A 17,294-nucleotide genomic window follows, 5' to 3' on the forward strand; every position below is an offset into this window, starting at 1 on the left:
TCAAATAGAATATATAAAGATAATAAAATAAATGTCGGTACATATTTTCTGTGTATCTTATCAAAATTGGAAGATTAATAGGAAATAATATTCATAAATAATTAAATAGTTACATAACTCTTTAAATAAAGGAAAATACATTTTTGTTTTTTACATTTTGTCATTGTTTTATTAATTTATTTTAAAGGCATTTAGTAATGGTTTGTAGATTTTTTAGTGTTTATATTTATGTAGTTTAATGTATTATTCTATTATTAATGTTATCATTATTATATGTAATGACAGTTAATTTTATTTTAAATTTTTAATTATTTTAAAGTGAATTTATTTCACAACAATTGTATCCAAAGTAATTACTTTAACGTTATACATTTTATTTAATTAACTCTTTATTATTTTATCATATTATACATTTTAATTACAATTTCATTTTAGTGATTTAATTTTTACAAATTAAATATTATTTATTTGGAGATCCATTATTACACATTTCATTCTTAATTTTAATCAACGGTTTTAGTTTCCCTTATTTTGAAATGGCTGACCGGAACTTGGTGTTTAACCGCTGCTGGAGCTTCACCAGCTCCATCTGCGCTTGACTGTGTTATAAGGTGAGCACATTTTAGTTTGGAGCGGACTGTGAAAACCCAAGACTGGAACCAGAGGGGGTCTCAGGTGGAGACTCGAGTCCTAATTATCTGCGCACCTGCGCGTTCACGGCAGAGGCGCAGACACATGTGGGATCAATTTACCCCTGATTACTGAGCCACAGAGAGGAAGGAGAGAGGAGTTTGAGTGACTTGGCTGCGCGTCAGGCTCTGGAGATGCTGCTGCTCTAATGTGTTAAAGTAAAACCAGTGGAGAGGCATTCAAGTCAATTCGTTATTTCCTCTTCCTTTTTTTTTCCCGCTGCGCGTTTTTTTTCCCGCTGCGATACCCTTCACGGCTGAGGGACCGACGCGGCTGCGGCTGAACCACCACCGGTCATCTTTGGAATGTTTCTTCTCCTCCTCATCCATCCATCCTCCTCCTCCTCCTCCTCTCAGCTCCTCTCTCCTTAAATACATCCACAGAAGTCGTTGCCAGCCGAGACACAGCGGCGGTGCGGAACCGCCGGGCGCGTTTGTCTTCGCCGCTCCACCGCTGCTTTGCGCAAGGAATTCCGTCCGTGAATTTCGGACACATCGCACAGTGTCTCACCCAGACTTCCCAAATCCTGCCACACACTCCCCAGGGAAGTGGTGCAGCTGGCGGTGTTCGCTGTTGGCGTTGGAGACGCAGCATTCCTGTGTTTGTCTCCGGCCAGGTTGACGCGCGTCATCCTCCACTAATGTCCACTGATTTACGGCTTCCGCGCATGGACTTGGATCAAGCTGAGGAGCAGCTGTGTGACTTCCCCTCGACACTCGTGTAACTTTCTTCTCCTGTGTAAATGGGAAGGTGACACTGTGTGATTTTCTTTTTTTGGGGGGGGCGGGAGGTTGGAGAAGACACATCGCAGGGACTGTGGATGGACTATTGAGGACAATCTGAGGGACACGCACAGATTCCTATCTCTCTGTTGCGCATTATCCAACTTCAGCTTTCAGGGAGAAGCTGCAACAGCGTCGCGTTGGAAGGAAAAGCTTTGGAAGATTTTACTCCTCTATCCAACAACTGGGATTTAACGCCTGCCATCTGGGATTTCTACCATGTCAAGTGCACGGGATTTCAAGTGGAGCCTGGTCATCTGTGTGGCGGCGCTCTCATATGGTGAGTAAGAGAGAGAGAGAGAGAGGAAGAGAGAGGAAGAAAGAGAGTGAGAGAGAGAGAGAGGAAGAGAGAGGAAGGGAGAGAGTGACCACCACCACCTCCTCCTTCATCCTCCCTTTTCTCCTCCTCCTCCTCCTGTTTTCTCCATCTGAAGGAATAATTGTGTTGCATAGAAAAGTAAATGGTACCAGGAAATTCTGCAACATGCTGCAGCATCGGCACCGCTGCTCCTGATTGGTCATTTTGGACACACTCTCACACACCGTTTCTCTTGGTGCTTTGTGAGGTCTTCACACACAGATGTAATGTATTCCTCACCTAACCTGTAACCCACATATGCCTAATCTCAATCTTCACCCTAAATCTAATCTGACCCTAAATCTAATCCTAACTCCAACCTCAGAATGTCCTCTCACTCAGAGAGGACTTGTGAAAATGTCCCCTGAAGGACAGTGTCCTCACAACAATAGAATGACAAACACGTCACACGCAGGTTTGTTAATCTATTCTCGTCAGGACAGCACTGTTCCGTCTTCACCTCGTCCTTAACCATAATCTCCAGTTGACATCCCTGAACCCAGAACGTTAAAAATGAACACACAGAACCCCAGAAGTCAGACTCTGCCTCATTAGTTCTTGGCTTTTAGTCCTTTTGAGGTCCTGAGTTTTGACAAGGTCCGTGTCCACACAGAGAGGTTCTAACAGGGGGTGTCTACAGGTCAGGGACCGTCTCACAGCGGACCCTCCCTAAACAGTTCAACGTAACCCTTCCTCTAAAATCCTACCTTAACCTGATCCCAAATCAATCTTAAAACCAACTCTTAACCCCCCGCCCAACCTTTTAGAACATTATGTCCTGACAAAGCCATTACATTAGTGTGTTGGTGCCAGAGTGTGTCCTCCCAGCTGTACAAGAACAGGGATGTGAGTGCAGCTATTGATTGTTTTTTTTCTAATGTTGGAACAAGCGTAGTTTGGACCCCTGTGGTGCAGGAGGTAAAAGCTTCACCTCTTAATGAGTGCTGTTAACAACCCACGGTTACTGGTCCAGTTAGGGTCAGTCAGTGGTCTGCACCTCACACCTTCACCAGTGTAATCAAACACTCACGCTCACCTTTAGCCTCTAATGTGAACCATGCTGACCTGGACGTTAGGTTCTGGTTGTTTTGTGATTCCGACCGCGGCTGTCCATCTGCACCGTCACATGGTGGCGATGTCCACAGCATCTTGACACTGATCCCAGTACACGTCTTTGATTTGGAAGAAGCCGAGGCCTTTCTTCTGGTGAACCATGCTGTGATGCAGTCTGTGATCCTCTGATGTTCCCAGCCTGCTCTACACTCATCCTCCTCCTCATCTGTTGGTGCTGTCTTGTTTTGTTTTTGGGGGGGTGTAGTTTTATTTAAATGATCATGGCACCAGATGTTGCGTCATCACTGAACTGTGAGTGTTTGTTTGTTTGTTTGTCTGTTTGTCAGACAGGCTGAAGGTTCTGTGAAGACAGGATTGTTCAGGTTTCAGTCCATGCTTCAGTCAAATAGTTCTAAGACAGATGCTGCCATTTTAAAATGACACCTGTCGGGCATCTCATGTATAAACGTTGTCTTTGTCAAGGGTTAACGAAGAAAAACTGTGAAAAACATCAAATCAAACATTGAAACTTCTCAGCCAAACTTGACTGAAAACATGTCAAAAATATTTTAGCTTCATATCAGGTTTTGATGTAGCTACCACTACTGTTTTTTTAATTTTTTGCTTGCCGTAAACATTGGTCAGAACAGAACGATCTCCACGTTGACGTTAAAATCGAAACACTTTCTGACTCAGTAGTTGAAAACCTGGAAGACGTTAGCGTGTTAGCCAGGGTTTAGCCGTGTTCACTGCCCAACATAGGATCGATTACAGTAAAGATATTCTGCTTCTCTCGACTTCCTCCAGTGACCTGCATCGACCAATCCCCCGATGGCGTTTCAGTGTCGTGGCTCTGGTGAACACGGTGGTCGGAGACGGTATGAATTATTGTTATTGGCTGCCTCAGATCCACGTGTGGAGTGATTAATGTCCCTGTATTCTACAAACCCATAAACACTGGCAACAGAAGCCGTGCTGCTGGTGTCCCTGCAGGTTTAGATAAGAACTGCAGGTTACAGTCACTGACTCACACCTTATACAACAATCACAGTCTCCCCCTTCTGGTTTTAATCTTTGTGCGCACAAAAACTGCCTCTTCACTGTGGGAAGGCTGTTACACAACAGATAAACTTATGGCGTTGGATCCACAAAGTCCAGATCAAACATCTCTAAGATGATTTGCTGACATGTGGAGTCTGGAACTCTAATCCCTCCTCTAATATCTAACTCACTCCCCAGTAAACCCGTACAATGGCTCGCGGCACAATTTCCAGCCACAGGCATAGAACCTAGATGGAGGTTTTGTGGTAGAGAGTGGGGGGAGGGGGGGCTACCTGCTATAGTTTGAACTATTAGCACCATTTCAGTGCATGGTTTTAATTGTATAATAATAATGAGGTTTTATTTCATATATAGATTTAGTTCAGAAAGCTGCAAAATTAAGAATCTAAAAACAATATAAAACGCTGATTGACAGTCGGCTGATCTGTGGTCTGCACTGAGGGACCGTCAGAGGTCTCTGATCAGAGGTCTCTGATCAGAGGTCTCTGATCAGAGGTCTCTGATCAGAGGTTTCAGAGAAACTTTTTAGCATTTGCAAACAGAAAAATAAAATTCTAAACACAAAGGTAAACGAAGTAGTGATTTCATACGCTGATGAAATCTCATGCGGTACTAGGAGCGTCCCCTCTTTTTTTTTTTTTTCACCCCGTGCTCAGTGCCATCACTGTTAGTGCACACGCAGCCGCACTTAAATTTAGCGTTTGAGGTCAGCACCGAGCGTTTCACCTGCGTAAGCGGCCCAGAGGAGGAGATCTTGTCCTCCCCTTTACACCCGCACAGCGGCTCCATGGATTTTCACACAACTTCTGTCTCTTCTACTCATGTTCCTTCAGTCCTCCTCATATTCATTAGAACAAAAGAAACGCCTACGTCTGCACTAAAGACCATACTCTGTGTTGGCTTTTTTGTTTTCTTTTCACTACGTCTGAGAAAGCTGGCGTGGCAGCAGCAGCAGCAGCATCAGCGTGGGATGCAACCCTCTGCCCACACGCGTCCCACTAACGCCCCGTGGTCAGTGTTTGCAGGATGCAGGATTGGGAAGGGGAACGCACCTTCCTGGATGAATAAATGAACCAGTGAAGGCGCTGCTGTCAGAAGTAATTGCAGTGACAGATTTAGCACAAGGCCACGGCGCCGAGGCTGCCTCCGCGGATGATTCCTCAGCCTCGTGGCCTCGCAGACCCGGCGGAATCTTGTAGCCGCAGCCATCGAGGTGGTGCTAACGACGTGCGTTCCTTTTTGTCACCCTCGTGTATGTTAAGCAAACACTTCGGTGAAAATAGGCCTCATGAGAAATGCAGCAGAAGAGCTGTTAGGCAGACAAATCCCCAGGTGTGGAGTGGGAATACAATATCATAGAGCCACTCTGGAGGAAACACCGCAGTGATGAATCCATTATTCTCTCTTCTTCCTCCACTTAGGATGTCACACAGAATGAGAGGAGGAACGTGGTAAAGATCAGCCTTATGCCTTAGTTTGCTTAAACTAAAATTTGAACTTTTCGTGTTGGCTTTTAGCTGGACAATCCGACATGCTAACCTTTGGCCTGGATTAACTAACCATACTATGTTTAGGCAACACTTAGCAATGTTTTTGTTACTAACCATACTATGTTTAGGCAACACTGTTTTTGTAATACTTGCATTTTTCATGCAATTGTTTTTTATTTTTTTCTTGTCTTATCTAATGATTAGCTCGTCTTTGGCCAACACAGAGCAGTTGAACACTCCAGTGTAAATTCAGGAATTGAAGAAAGACACGCATAAATCTTTTTAGTATAGCCATTTGCTGCCACCTAGTGGAAATATATATACATTTTTTGCTTGTCACAAAGACAAACTAAGGAAAATAATTTCCAGTTTATTTGGTTTTCACACCAACTCAAATCTCCAGACACACTGCTGGGCTGCAGCACAGAGGTTGGGAATCACAGCTTTCAAGGAAAACTTCCAGAAATACTTAAGATAAAAACATGACCAGACCCTGATGTTAATATTCCAAGGTCCAAACCTGATCTTTAAAGGTCATTTCAAGCTGTGTTTCAGGTTGATGGAATATGGACTGTTTAAGCTGGGATTAATGGGACGGCAGAGATAATGATTTGCAGCGTTTCCCAGTGAATTAGTTGCGGCAAATGTCCTGATTAAAGGCCTGTGATTTATTTCGGAGCTGCATCTGCAGTCAGGTGCGTACCTCGGCCCGGGGAGCCGTGTTTGCCCAGTCATGGTCTGGATGTGTAGTTGGCAGCGTTCCCAGTGTTTCTGGCTCTATCTGTGGACAGAGAGCAGACAAAGCAGCAGTGTGGCTCACCAGCTCTCATGTTCGGAGCCTAATTAATTTACTCGCCCTCCACTGAAGCTGCTGTAGCTGGTGTCCCGTTTCCAAGGTGTTTTTCTTCGTTTCTAAAATCCTTTTGCGTGATGAATATTGCCTTTACAACGAAACACGTTCAGTTTTTTCAAGCAGTTTTATTGGTCATTCAAGACTTCCCGCATCTCTCTCGTCGCCTTTTTTTGTGTCTATAAAGCATATGGCTTTTCATGTTAGCCAGCAGCTCTCTGTTATGACTCAAGGGCAACGCTTTCTCTTTGTCATATTTTACCAGCAGTTGATATGGAAAAAGCTGTACAGAGCCCATGTCATCCATTTTAACTTTAATCTATACATATGGAAAAGTGTAAACAACACAACAGGAAAAAAGGAGGCTGTTTATTTTTCCAACTTCCTGTTTATTGAGAATAATCTCTTGCTCTGTGTGCAGTGTGTTAGAATCAGTAATACTGTATCACACAGTCACCGATGCTCCTTCTACACCTCCCCTCTCCTTGAGTCTGTCAGAGAACAGTAACCCTCCACAACAATGAAAAAACCACAAACAACCGTTCTCTCTGTCATGTCTGTTCTTACTTCATATATTACTTCATGTGGACATAGACTAGACACGACCCTGGTCCTTTGCTTTAACAATGGAGGACACACACTGACGACTGAGTGGACTTGTACTCCAGCACGATATTTGAACATGAACATACATTTAATTAATTTTTTTTTTTTTTGCCCCCAGCTCTAAAGTCTGGGCTTTTGTTGCTCTGCAGTCGGCCTTCTAAGGCTGTTCTCCTTCATTACTGTTCTTGAATAGCCAGCTCTGCGTAGCGTGATGTGCCAGACTTCTCCTCTCAGCTCCGAGGCTTGTTATACAGTCTCTGCTGAAAGGAGTTCTGCTATTTTGTTTACAGTGCATTAGCCCTGTTGTTGGCCGACTGTAGACGGCAGACTGCATCCTGAAACCTTTGATCGTGCATTCATGTATGCATGAATGTTTTCCTGCCAGGGGTTAAAACTTCAGAAGCAATCAATTTACCTCATTGAATTTGGCCCCGGTTTGGTTTTCCAGTTGGCCGAAAGCGCCCCCTTCTTGAAAGTGTAGATTAGGAACAGTAAATATAACATGAATTATAGATTTCGAGGATCACAGAGGCGGCGACTTCACACGCTTAGATGGTGGTTGAAGCAGATTCTGTGATGGGCCTGAGTTTCCCCAGACACCTGGCTTCACCAAGGGGTACAATCCACGGGGTCCAGAGACGGCACGTGGAGTCGGCCTCTTTTTTTTAGTCATCCGACTGTGGAGTTGAAGCCTCTTACTGAAGTCAGATGTCCCTAACTTGTTTTATTTTGTTTTTAATCTCTGGACGTCATCAAATGTAATCTGCAGTAATCCTCGACATGCTGGAGTCTTTGGACGGTGGAGGAATAATTAGGCTGCACTCGTTGACTGCTAATACAGCAGAGTTTATCCTGTTACCACATTTTGAAGGATCATGATTTAATAACCTATGTTTTTCTGAGATGAACTGAAACCAAGTCACCAGGATTATCCTCTTAGAGGGACTTTGATCTTCTTCTTCTTCTTCTTTAACCACAAGTGACCACATATATTTAACTGAAGTATCAGCCGTGATATTGTTACTGTTACTGGATCAATGCATCTCTAATCGTGAAGTATCAGCCGTGATATTGTTACTGGATCAATGCATCTCTAATCAAAAGTGTTTCTGATCAGGTCTGGTTTGTCGATCTAAGCGAATATTTCCTGCTGCATTGTCTTGTCTTTCAGATTCATAATCCTGTACTTGTCGTATGTTTGCGTGGGTTCAAACCTGAGGATGAGCCAGACACATTAGCAAACAGAACCACAGAGCAGCAGTAAGAAAACGATGCTGATCAGTAACATTTGAAACCTTGAGAAATGGTTGATCCTGATCAAAGAACCTCCGTTTCCCTCAGGGTTTTTCTCAGACAAATCTCCTCATGTCATTTACATGAGAAATGCTCAAAACAACAATTTCCTGCTTGAGTTTCTGAAAGTTCCGCAGCTATTTTCTCAGCAGGGAGCCAATCTCTTCCCCGACATCGGCTCATAGAATGTGTGGGGTAGGAAATCAGTTCCTGTAGCTGCGTTGTGTACACAGATTCTATTATGCTTTTGATTTTAAAGCGCCTCCTCTGCTGCCTCTGGCGCTGTGTCACAGCCCGGAATCTTTCATCCCATAAATCTTCATTATAGAGAAAACATTTGTGGAAAGAAAGTTGGAGATGCTCATCAGTTTAGTGATCAGTCAAAAGGATCATAGAATAAGGCCACGGTGTCAGATTGTCACGATTGTTCAGCAAGAACCGAGAACTTTCGTAACGAGGAACCATTTTGGAACCAGTTTCTGTCGTGGAAACACCGTTCCTCAAATCTCTGCTTAGACATTTTACCACGATGGAAAAGAACATTTGAACTTTTGACCCTCTTCATCCTGGCAGTAATTCTTCAACCCACAGTTCAAAGTACTGGTACTTATTTAGTTCCTACACCAGAAAAGCTGTTGTAGCAACAAATGGTTCTCAAATAAAAAGAAAAAGAATAGAGTTGTCAGGAGAACAAATGAACACCTCAGTACTGATGTCATTTGTTCCGCCGCACAAACACTCACCTCTGCAGATTGTTAATACAGGATCTGAGGCTGGTACTGTTCTGTAGCAGCACGAGACTTGAGTGATGAAGAACCTGGGAGTTTCACGTTGGTTTTTCACACGGCTCCTGTCATTTCTCAGACTGTGAGAGCTCGGAGGATCCAAATGCAAACAGATAAGGCAGGAGGTGCCGAGGTGTCATTCTTCTTGCTTTACATATCTGCAGGATTTCCCAGGAGTCTGTGGGTAAATATTAATATGACATGAAGGATCTGTGTGTTTGTCATCAGCGCGATGAAAACCCAAGACGTAGCATCCAGTGTCTCCACATCGCTTCTCCTTCACGTTGTTTTCTGGCTGCTGTGAGTCTGACGTGAACTGATGTTTGTCCTTTTCTTATTGGACCACAAACATGAAGACGTGTTAAATCATTGACCAATGGCTTATTTAATCATTTAGTCCTAATCTGAGTATTTCCTAATATTGTCTCAAATATGAATTTCTCTTTTGAAATGAAATGTTAGCCAACTTTGGCTAACATTTAGCTTTTTTTATCTGGCTTTATTCAATAGCTCAATAGCTTTGTTTGCTAACTTTTACTTTAACTCTTAGCTGTTGTTCTGCACCGTGACCAAAGCCAATGGAAACCAAAGAAATGTCAACATTTCCCAGCATCACTTTTCCTTCACCTTGGTTTCTCATTGCTATAATGAGCTGGCGACTAAGTTCCCAACATGAAACCGTCATTTACGACAGTTCTGTTTGTTTGACTGCAGTAAGTTGGCCAATGTTCTCCAACAGAGAACGTGGTTCTACGGTTCCACGGTTCAGAGTCTCCCTGATGCAGCTCTGCTTCTTGTTGCTGTTTGTTTGCAGCTTTGAGAATCGTCTTCGTGGAAAAGAAGCTTCACTTTCTCACAGAACTGTCTGTGTGTTTGGCTCTGACGGCCATTTGCATGCAGGTGAAGCCGCTGACATTTTCTAATGTGGTGTCAGATGAACGACACCTTAGATTCATCGTGAATGTCAAGCCTCAGGTGGGTGAGTCACCCCCCCCCCCTCGCCCCCCCGACAGTAATTCAGTGGGGCTCATGTGACCGAAGTGTCGGCCATTAAGCAGTAACAACCTGTAGCAGTGTCAACAGTCTTGTACAAACAGGGCAGTCAATCAAACTGCTGCTCCTCAGAGGACGTGATCTGTCGGAGGAGGAGGAGGAGGAGCAGCAGAGACGCTGGGTGAAGTTTGAGCTTCACCACTGTGTGAGTGAGAAGAACCTGAACCTGATGGTAGAACTTTGTCTGTTTTGTCTGTGAGTATGTTTTATGATTTTAATGTCTGGTGTAGCTAGCTGTAGCATTATCCTCTCATTACTGTAGTCTGCAGAACACGACGGAACATTAAACACTTCTGTGTGACCCAAGGTTTGAGTCCACTGACCAAAGTTGGTCGGTGCTGTTAAACACTGCACCTCCTGATCAGTGTAGTCTGGCTACGACTTTGTGTTTTTGTTCAGCTGGAGTTGTGCCAGTCCAGAGAACTGGAGTGTTCTGCCTGTGGTCACACACAGTCTGCTTTACGACCACTTCACAGAGCATATCTTAGGAATATGTTCTCCACTTTATCATGCCCGCAGACAGGCTTTTCCAACAGTAAAGTAAAGTTTGGGGAACTTTGAAAACAACTCTTTTCCCCTGCACCAAAGTCTATAAATGAACCCAGTGATTTTTACACCTCACTAACCCTGGGATTGTTGTTCTCGCCCCCTGCTGTTCCCGTCAGCACGATGACACGTTCAAAACTCTCACTAAGGTGTTTCAATTCTCTTTACTTTAGTTTTTAATGAAGTAAAGTGGCCACTGAACGCAGCAGAAAACCTGGAGCTCCTGGAGAAGTTTTCAAAACTTTTTTTTTTTAAAATTTGAAATATTATTTGAACATGAATTGGTAACATTTTCCAGACATAATTATTCATAGAAATGACTGGACGAGTCTCGTTATGAGTGGTGAAATCTTTAAAACTAGTCTCTCAAAAGTGGGAAGACAATCCAAAAACACCATTTTTATAATTTTACTGCAGCAATTAAGACAATACGTCAAGGACTTGGTAGTTTGTGGCTCCATTATGTCAACTGAATGTTTTCATAAATTGATTTGGACAAACTTTAAAATTTTCTTTTGTTCAATATTTTTTCTCATACCAGACTACTTTAATAAAAAGCTTTTTCTTTTCATATTGAATTTAATCATTTTCTCTGTGAAAAAAATGATTTAATTGTTGTGAAAATAAACATTACATATTCCTCCAGAAATTAGAAGAGTAATTTGTACAACAAAAAGTGTTAAAATGCCGATATGTTCCTTCTGTTGATTAAATCTTAATCAACATGAAGATAAATCCAAAGTTAATCACATCACCAACTTCTTCCTCCATGTTTGGTTTTTTTTCCATCAGTTTTTAATCTGCACAGTCAGTCAATCCAACATATCGAGCCTGTGAACTTTAAAGTAGTGCTTGAAGGATGTTTGTTCCAGCAGGTGAGCACAGAAACATTGTCTTAGGAAAAAAGAATCTGCTGCGTAAGGAGTGTTTTGTTCCAGAATCACTGGGCGCAGATGGGAACATTTGTTTTATACGGCCATAAAGCTGAGCTGCTGGGCCTCAGTAATCATTGATTGAGTCATGGGTATTGATTAAAAAACTATCAGCCGCCGCAGATGAATTGAACCGTCGTTGTTGAGGGAAGGAAGATTGTCTCTCTGTCCTGCGTGGCTGAGTCACGGACCCTGTCCTCATTCATGCTGCTCGTGTTTACAGAGAATATCAAACTTCCAGCCTGTTTGATTCTTATCAAGTTTACTCAACCTTCACGGTGGAGTTCTTTTCTTAGCGTTTTCTTATCTTGTCTACATTTTAATGCTTTGCTTCTGTGGCTAATTAGCCAGCTGTAGCTAGCTTTGCCTAGCTTTAGCACGTTAAAAACTTCCTGTAGTATTACATTAACTTTTTGGCTTCTTTCTGGTATGTTGAGGACATTTTTAAAAGCTTTTTGTGACTTGTTTATGTCTTGTCTAGCTCACTAAAATGTGTTTCCAAGTTAGTTTTTGCTACATTTTTGCTATTTTGGGGGGCTTTTTGTGGGATTTTTTTTCTAACCCTGCTTTGTTTTTTAACAAGTCTGTAAGTTGGGCTTTTTCATCAGGATAAAAAGGCTAATTTTATACGTTTCTCTCCTTTTGCTAACCTAGCCATGTCTGTTTTTATTTTACATGCGCTTTTGTTTTTAATTTGGTCAATGCTACGTTATTGAAATAGTTGTTTGGTTAATTGGTTGGTACAACGTTAGTCGACTGTTATTTAACAAATAGTTAGTGATTTTAGTGACTTTTTATGATTCCAGAAGAATAGCTGGACATTTTTCAGCTCTGACGTTTTTTTTTTAGCGCTGGTGTTGGCTTCTGAATGAAAATTTGCCAATCTGAGTGGTTTATTTGTGTATCCATTCATGCTCATTCATCTGCCTCTGTTTGGGTTCCTGCTGCATTTCCATAATTGCAGCATTGTGAATTATTTGCCTCTGACAAACGAGAGACAACTATTTTTTCCATTATCTGCCTTGAGCCAAAATTTAAACAAACATTGTTCCTTCCTAGACACAGCCTCACACATGGACACCTTATCATCTGGAGAGCGTGTCGTATTTTTTTTTTTTTTTTTTTTTTGTATTTTGTTTTCCAGGTAATTCAAGTATTGATTCAGAAGAGAAAACCTTTGTGATTTTGTCCTTGTCTGCCTTTTCAGCTTCTTGCACCGTTACGTTCAAAGTGCCTTCTTGCCTGCAGAAGCAACGATGTGAAATAATAGAAGTGAATGTCAGAAGGTGATACATTGAATCCTTGAAGCGTCACTTCTCTTTGGAGATGCTAATTTGGTTTCTGTGCCTCGGCTTGGACACGAAAACCAGTGTTCAGTCCAGGTTTTTGGCTAATTATGCTTAGTCCAAACAAAGGTTTCTATCACTGATTACCTCCAGTCCAGGACGGATCTGTTTGGCCTTAGGTTGGATTGATTTTTTTTTTCTTTTATTTGTTTTTCATTTATTTATTATTTATTTACTTTTTTTTTGAAAGCCTACATTTGTCATCAGGTCAGAATATTGTGTCTGGTGGAGCAGCAGGAAGCTGACATCAGTGTCTGTGTCCTTTAATTGGGACACAACCCTTATACTTTGCCACTTTGATCTAAAGCAGAGAATTTCCCAGAGACGGCCAACATCGACTTTTCAGGTATCGATACTTTATAAATGTGATCAATACTTGTCTTATCGATACCACGGAATCGTACTCCCATCACTACTGGAGACCACTGAGCTAACGGAAAACTGATAACATCCTCAGCATTCACAGTCTGGAGCCCGTCCACCGGGAGTGGGCTGGGACAGATGGTGGAGCCAACTCTGGAAACTCCCAGAGAGATTTCCTGAAGCTGTGTCCACACTGACAATTTATTCACGTAATCGTCTTTATCAGTGTTTGTCCTCATTCTTCTCCCGTGAAGACGACGCTGTCGGCGTCTCTGAGCCTCGTGATCCACGGAGAAAGACTGTTATCACACGTGTGGCCTCGTGTTCCGGAGCAGAGCTGCACTTTAATTCTCATTAAAACAACACTGGACTCTAATGAGTCCAGGCGGTCGTACCATCAACCTGCCCACATCTGCTGCATCCGAACGCAGAGAGGAGCAGAATGTCGCTGTGAAAAATGACTTCTTCCACGGCTCACAATGTCAGTCGGCAAACACGGAGCGGATGAAGCCCCCGCTCACACTTTGATTTCCCAGAGGGCTGTGAGTCGGACCTGTTGTTTCACAGAGTCGCTGCTCACATCCTTCATTGTAGAATTGCGCTCATGTTCGCTCCTGGCAGAGCGCTGTCAGACGATCCCTACACATCTTTACAAATCAATAAAAAGAGAAGGTCCATGATGTCAAACTGTTCTGGTTCAGGTGGATTGTGGGAGCAGAAATTGTTTATCCCGTCTGCCTGCGCAGGAATCAAAGGCCAAATGTGTTGCCGATTGAAACAGTGAAACAGACTTTTTTCTTTTTTTTTTTTTTCCTTCTACTTGCAAAGTTGTTTTGTCTAAAATGTTGGCCTATCGTGTTTTTATTAAAGTGGACCAAAGTGATTTTTTTTTTTTTTAATTTTCAGAGAAAATCATTTCAAATGATGAATCACTGGGTTTAATTCTAACTTCACCTTTTTTATACTCTCAAAACTTCACACTTACATTTGAGAAAAGAGAGAGAAAAACCTCAACGATCCCTAAGTAGTAATCACATTGGTCAGTCTTTTTGCTTGTAAATTAGAGGCTCAAAATATCATTACCAGTGCAATGCTAGAGGAGACAGTTTCTACTAAAAACTTAATTTGGTCATTTTTGGTTCATGGTCTTCTCTCTGGTGTCAACCATGTCCTGCAAGAAAAATCTGATATGTCATCTTTGCAGATTTTATCTTCAGTCTTTGTTTGTGCTGCAAATACGTTTTTAGGAATGTTTTTGGAATGAGTTATTAAAGTTTGTATCATGAAAACCTATAGTTGTGTAGTTGTACTACAGTAACTATTTTCATTAGTAGTTGCAGATACTAGTTCTGTGTGTGTTAGAAATCCTTTTACACCACATTTAAAAAAAAAAACCACAATCCTTGTGCGATCCCTACAGAAACGGAGTAAAAAAGTTGGAGTGTCAGTCAGAAGACAAAAGTTCGTTTTCAGACTTACTCTGTTCAGCAGATTTAAGTTACGCCGTCTGCTAATTAACATCCTTGGGGAAACCCCCGAGCGTTCCCAGTGCGGCTCAGTTTCTCCATCGATGTCACTGGAATCAGGACAGACTCGACCTTGTCTCTCCTCCTCCCGTTTCACGCTGTTCCCTCTCCCAGCGTCGGACGTCGCAGCTTCCCACCCGTCGACACACACCCGTCCTCGTCGATTCATCTCGCCCTGTGTCTGCTGCCTGCTGAGAGCCGGACCAGCGTGTCCGCCGCAGGCACTTAGTCTCTCCTGCCCCTCACATTACCGTCTCATTGTGCTGAGGATGATTTAAACGATCATGTTCCATCAGTTACTCATGCCTTAGTGAGTTCCCCATTTGCCAAGTCAGGTCTTCAGGGGACGTTAGTGCGGTTCAGTCCTGCTTATATCCGTAGACGACATTTCAAGATAATAACCGACGTGCGGTCGGAGAATCAAAATTCCATTTTCTCAGACTGACACTAATCTACGGCCCAATTTGGTCAGTGCAGGAAACGAGCGGCTGCTGACCGCTTTGTGTTTCAGTCGTGGACCGCAGCTCACTGGATGTGGAGTCAAATATTAAATCAAGCGTGTGGTTTATGGAGGTGATGAGGCTCGGTGCCAAGAATCACCACGAGTCGGACGTGGACACAGGACTGGTCCAGGGTTGAGGAGAATCTGGAAGAGCAGAGAGTACAGAGATACTCAGAGTATTACTGTAATACTGATGAGGAGGCAGGATACTTATGTCTTTGTAAATGTTAAAAACTGTAATACTGATGAGGAGGCAGGATATTTATGTCTTTGTAAATGTTAAATGTGTGCGAACAGTATAATATAATATAATGTGGTAAAATATATAAATAATAATAGTTAAATAATGAAATAACCTTTGACCTTTACCGTTGCCATTTTTTGACGTTCTTCGAAACCTTTTGATAACTGAGTCAGTCATTTGTTTTTGTGATATTGTTTAACTGGAGGTGGATTCCGTGTGGAAGCTAATGAACTGATGATGTTTATTAGCTGCTAATTGTACCTGGATTAGTGGCAGCAGCTTTAATTACCTCCCACGGCTCCCATGATTTTCACTGAGAAATGCATGATGGGAATCGACAAAGTGAAAGTCTTTACAGCTTTTAATCGGGGTATTTGTAGAGTCGGATCAAAATAAAGAGTTGACGTGTTGAGATGTTTCTGCTTCAGACCTGAGGTCAGATTCTCACCACGAGTCGGAAACTGGAGTTTACTGTAGAACCGGTTTGGTCTGGTTTGGTCCCAAATAAAGTCCAGAAACACAGGAGCCGGGACTTGGAGAAGCTGCCTTTAATTAAATTGATTTTATTATTAAAAGTACTTTTTTTTATATAAATAATTCTTTGTACGCGGTTGGAGTTCTAAGATTGAAAAGGTCCAGTTTATTAAAAGATTTTTTTAAATTATTTTTTCCCCCAGTCTGACGCAACACTGGGTTTATAATTGGTGTGACCTCGGGAACAGAACTATTTTTTTGTAAAAGCTATTATTCAGACTTTGATTCCAGGTTCACCACGACCAAGTTCATGTTTATTTGCCAAACAGAGACAGGCTGTTATTACGAAGGACTTTAGAAAACACTTTGTTCACAAAACACAGGAGATAAAAATCCCAGACTTTTCCATCAGTGGAAAAGTCCATTCAGTTCCTGCTGCACAGATTTCACAGCGTTGGTTTTTATGGTGGTTAATATTTTATTTTTTGACAATCCAAATGTTTCTGTTTTTAGGGGGGGGGGGTTAAATGCATCAGCTTCAGGGAGTCAGTCTCTGCTTTACTGAGCACTGAGACGTCCACAGACCCTGCTGTCCTTCAGCTCCTCCTTCTGAGACGAGGGCAGACACTGCAGGTTTTTTTTTTTTTTTTTTGCAGTGTCACGAACCACAAAGGGATTTTTAATTCATCACTTACTTGTTCTGTTTGCATCGTGACTTGTGTCTTGTTTTTTTTTTTTTTTTTTTTTAAGGCATCTTGGACTTTGGAGGACGTCTTTCTGTCTCCACTGTTTTAATCAGTGGCACTGTCCCCAACGAGGCAGCTGTAGGATCTGGCTGTTCTAGAGTTCAGATAATGTGTGGATCTAATAGAAGTGCTTTTATAAGGGACAGTCTGACTTTTTATCAGGGCGACAGAGAATGGAAAGACGAAAGGAATGACTTTAAACTTGGAAATTGCAGGATTGAATTTAGAAATGAGTCGAATGTTCACTCTGATCCTGCCGTTGACATCATTCACGGTGGTCTTTGTTACTCCGTCTCCTAGCTGTAGAGTAACTCTGAAATCAGAAACACTTCCCCGCTCACTTGGGAACCTTGTGGTTCCACAAGTGATCCTGTCGGAGCACGAAACAAAACCAAAAAAAAAAAATATCACAGATTTATTTTTGAGAAGGACGGACATTAAAAAAGCGGTGGCCTTGTAGTCAGAAGAGCTCCGGTTTCTCTCTATGAAACTCTGGGGCATTTTTCACTGAGGAAATGAAGAAAGGAAGACAGATGGAAGAAGAAGAAGAAGAAGAAGAGGGATGCAGAACGGGGAGAAGGAACAGATGAAGG

The 17,294-nt window shown here is 42.3% G+C and overlaps 1 protein-coding gene across 1 annotated transcript in view; it reads left to right on the forward strand.

The window, feature by feature from the left end:
- Positions 1 to 476: 476 nt before the first annotated feature.
- Positions 477 to 17,294, forward strand: part of tmem132e (transmembrane protein 132E) — a 278,566-nt gene continuing 261,748 nt past the window's right edge. The window contains exon 1 of the mRNA XM_017041906.2: positions 477 to 1,752. Coding sequence (XP_016897395.1) covers positions 1,692 to 1,752 — 61 coding nt within the window. The 5' untranslated portion in view covers positions 477 to 1,691. The remainder of the gene's footprint in view (positions 1,753 to 17,294) is intronic.

Source organism: Cynoglossus semilaevis, chromosome 19, assembly GCF_000523025.1.
Source record: "Cynoglossus semilaevis isolate Cse_v1.0 chromosome 19, Cse_v1.0, whole genome shotgun sequence".
In the NCBI taxonomy this organism is placed as follows: domain Eukaryota; kingdom Metazoa; phylum Chordata; class Actinopteri; order Pleuronectiformes; family Cynoglossidae; genus Cynoglossus; species Cynoglossus semilaevis.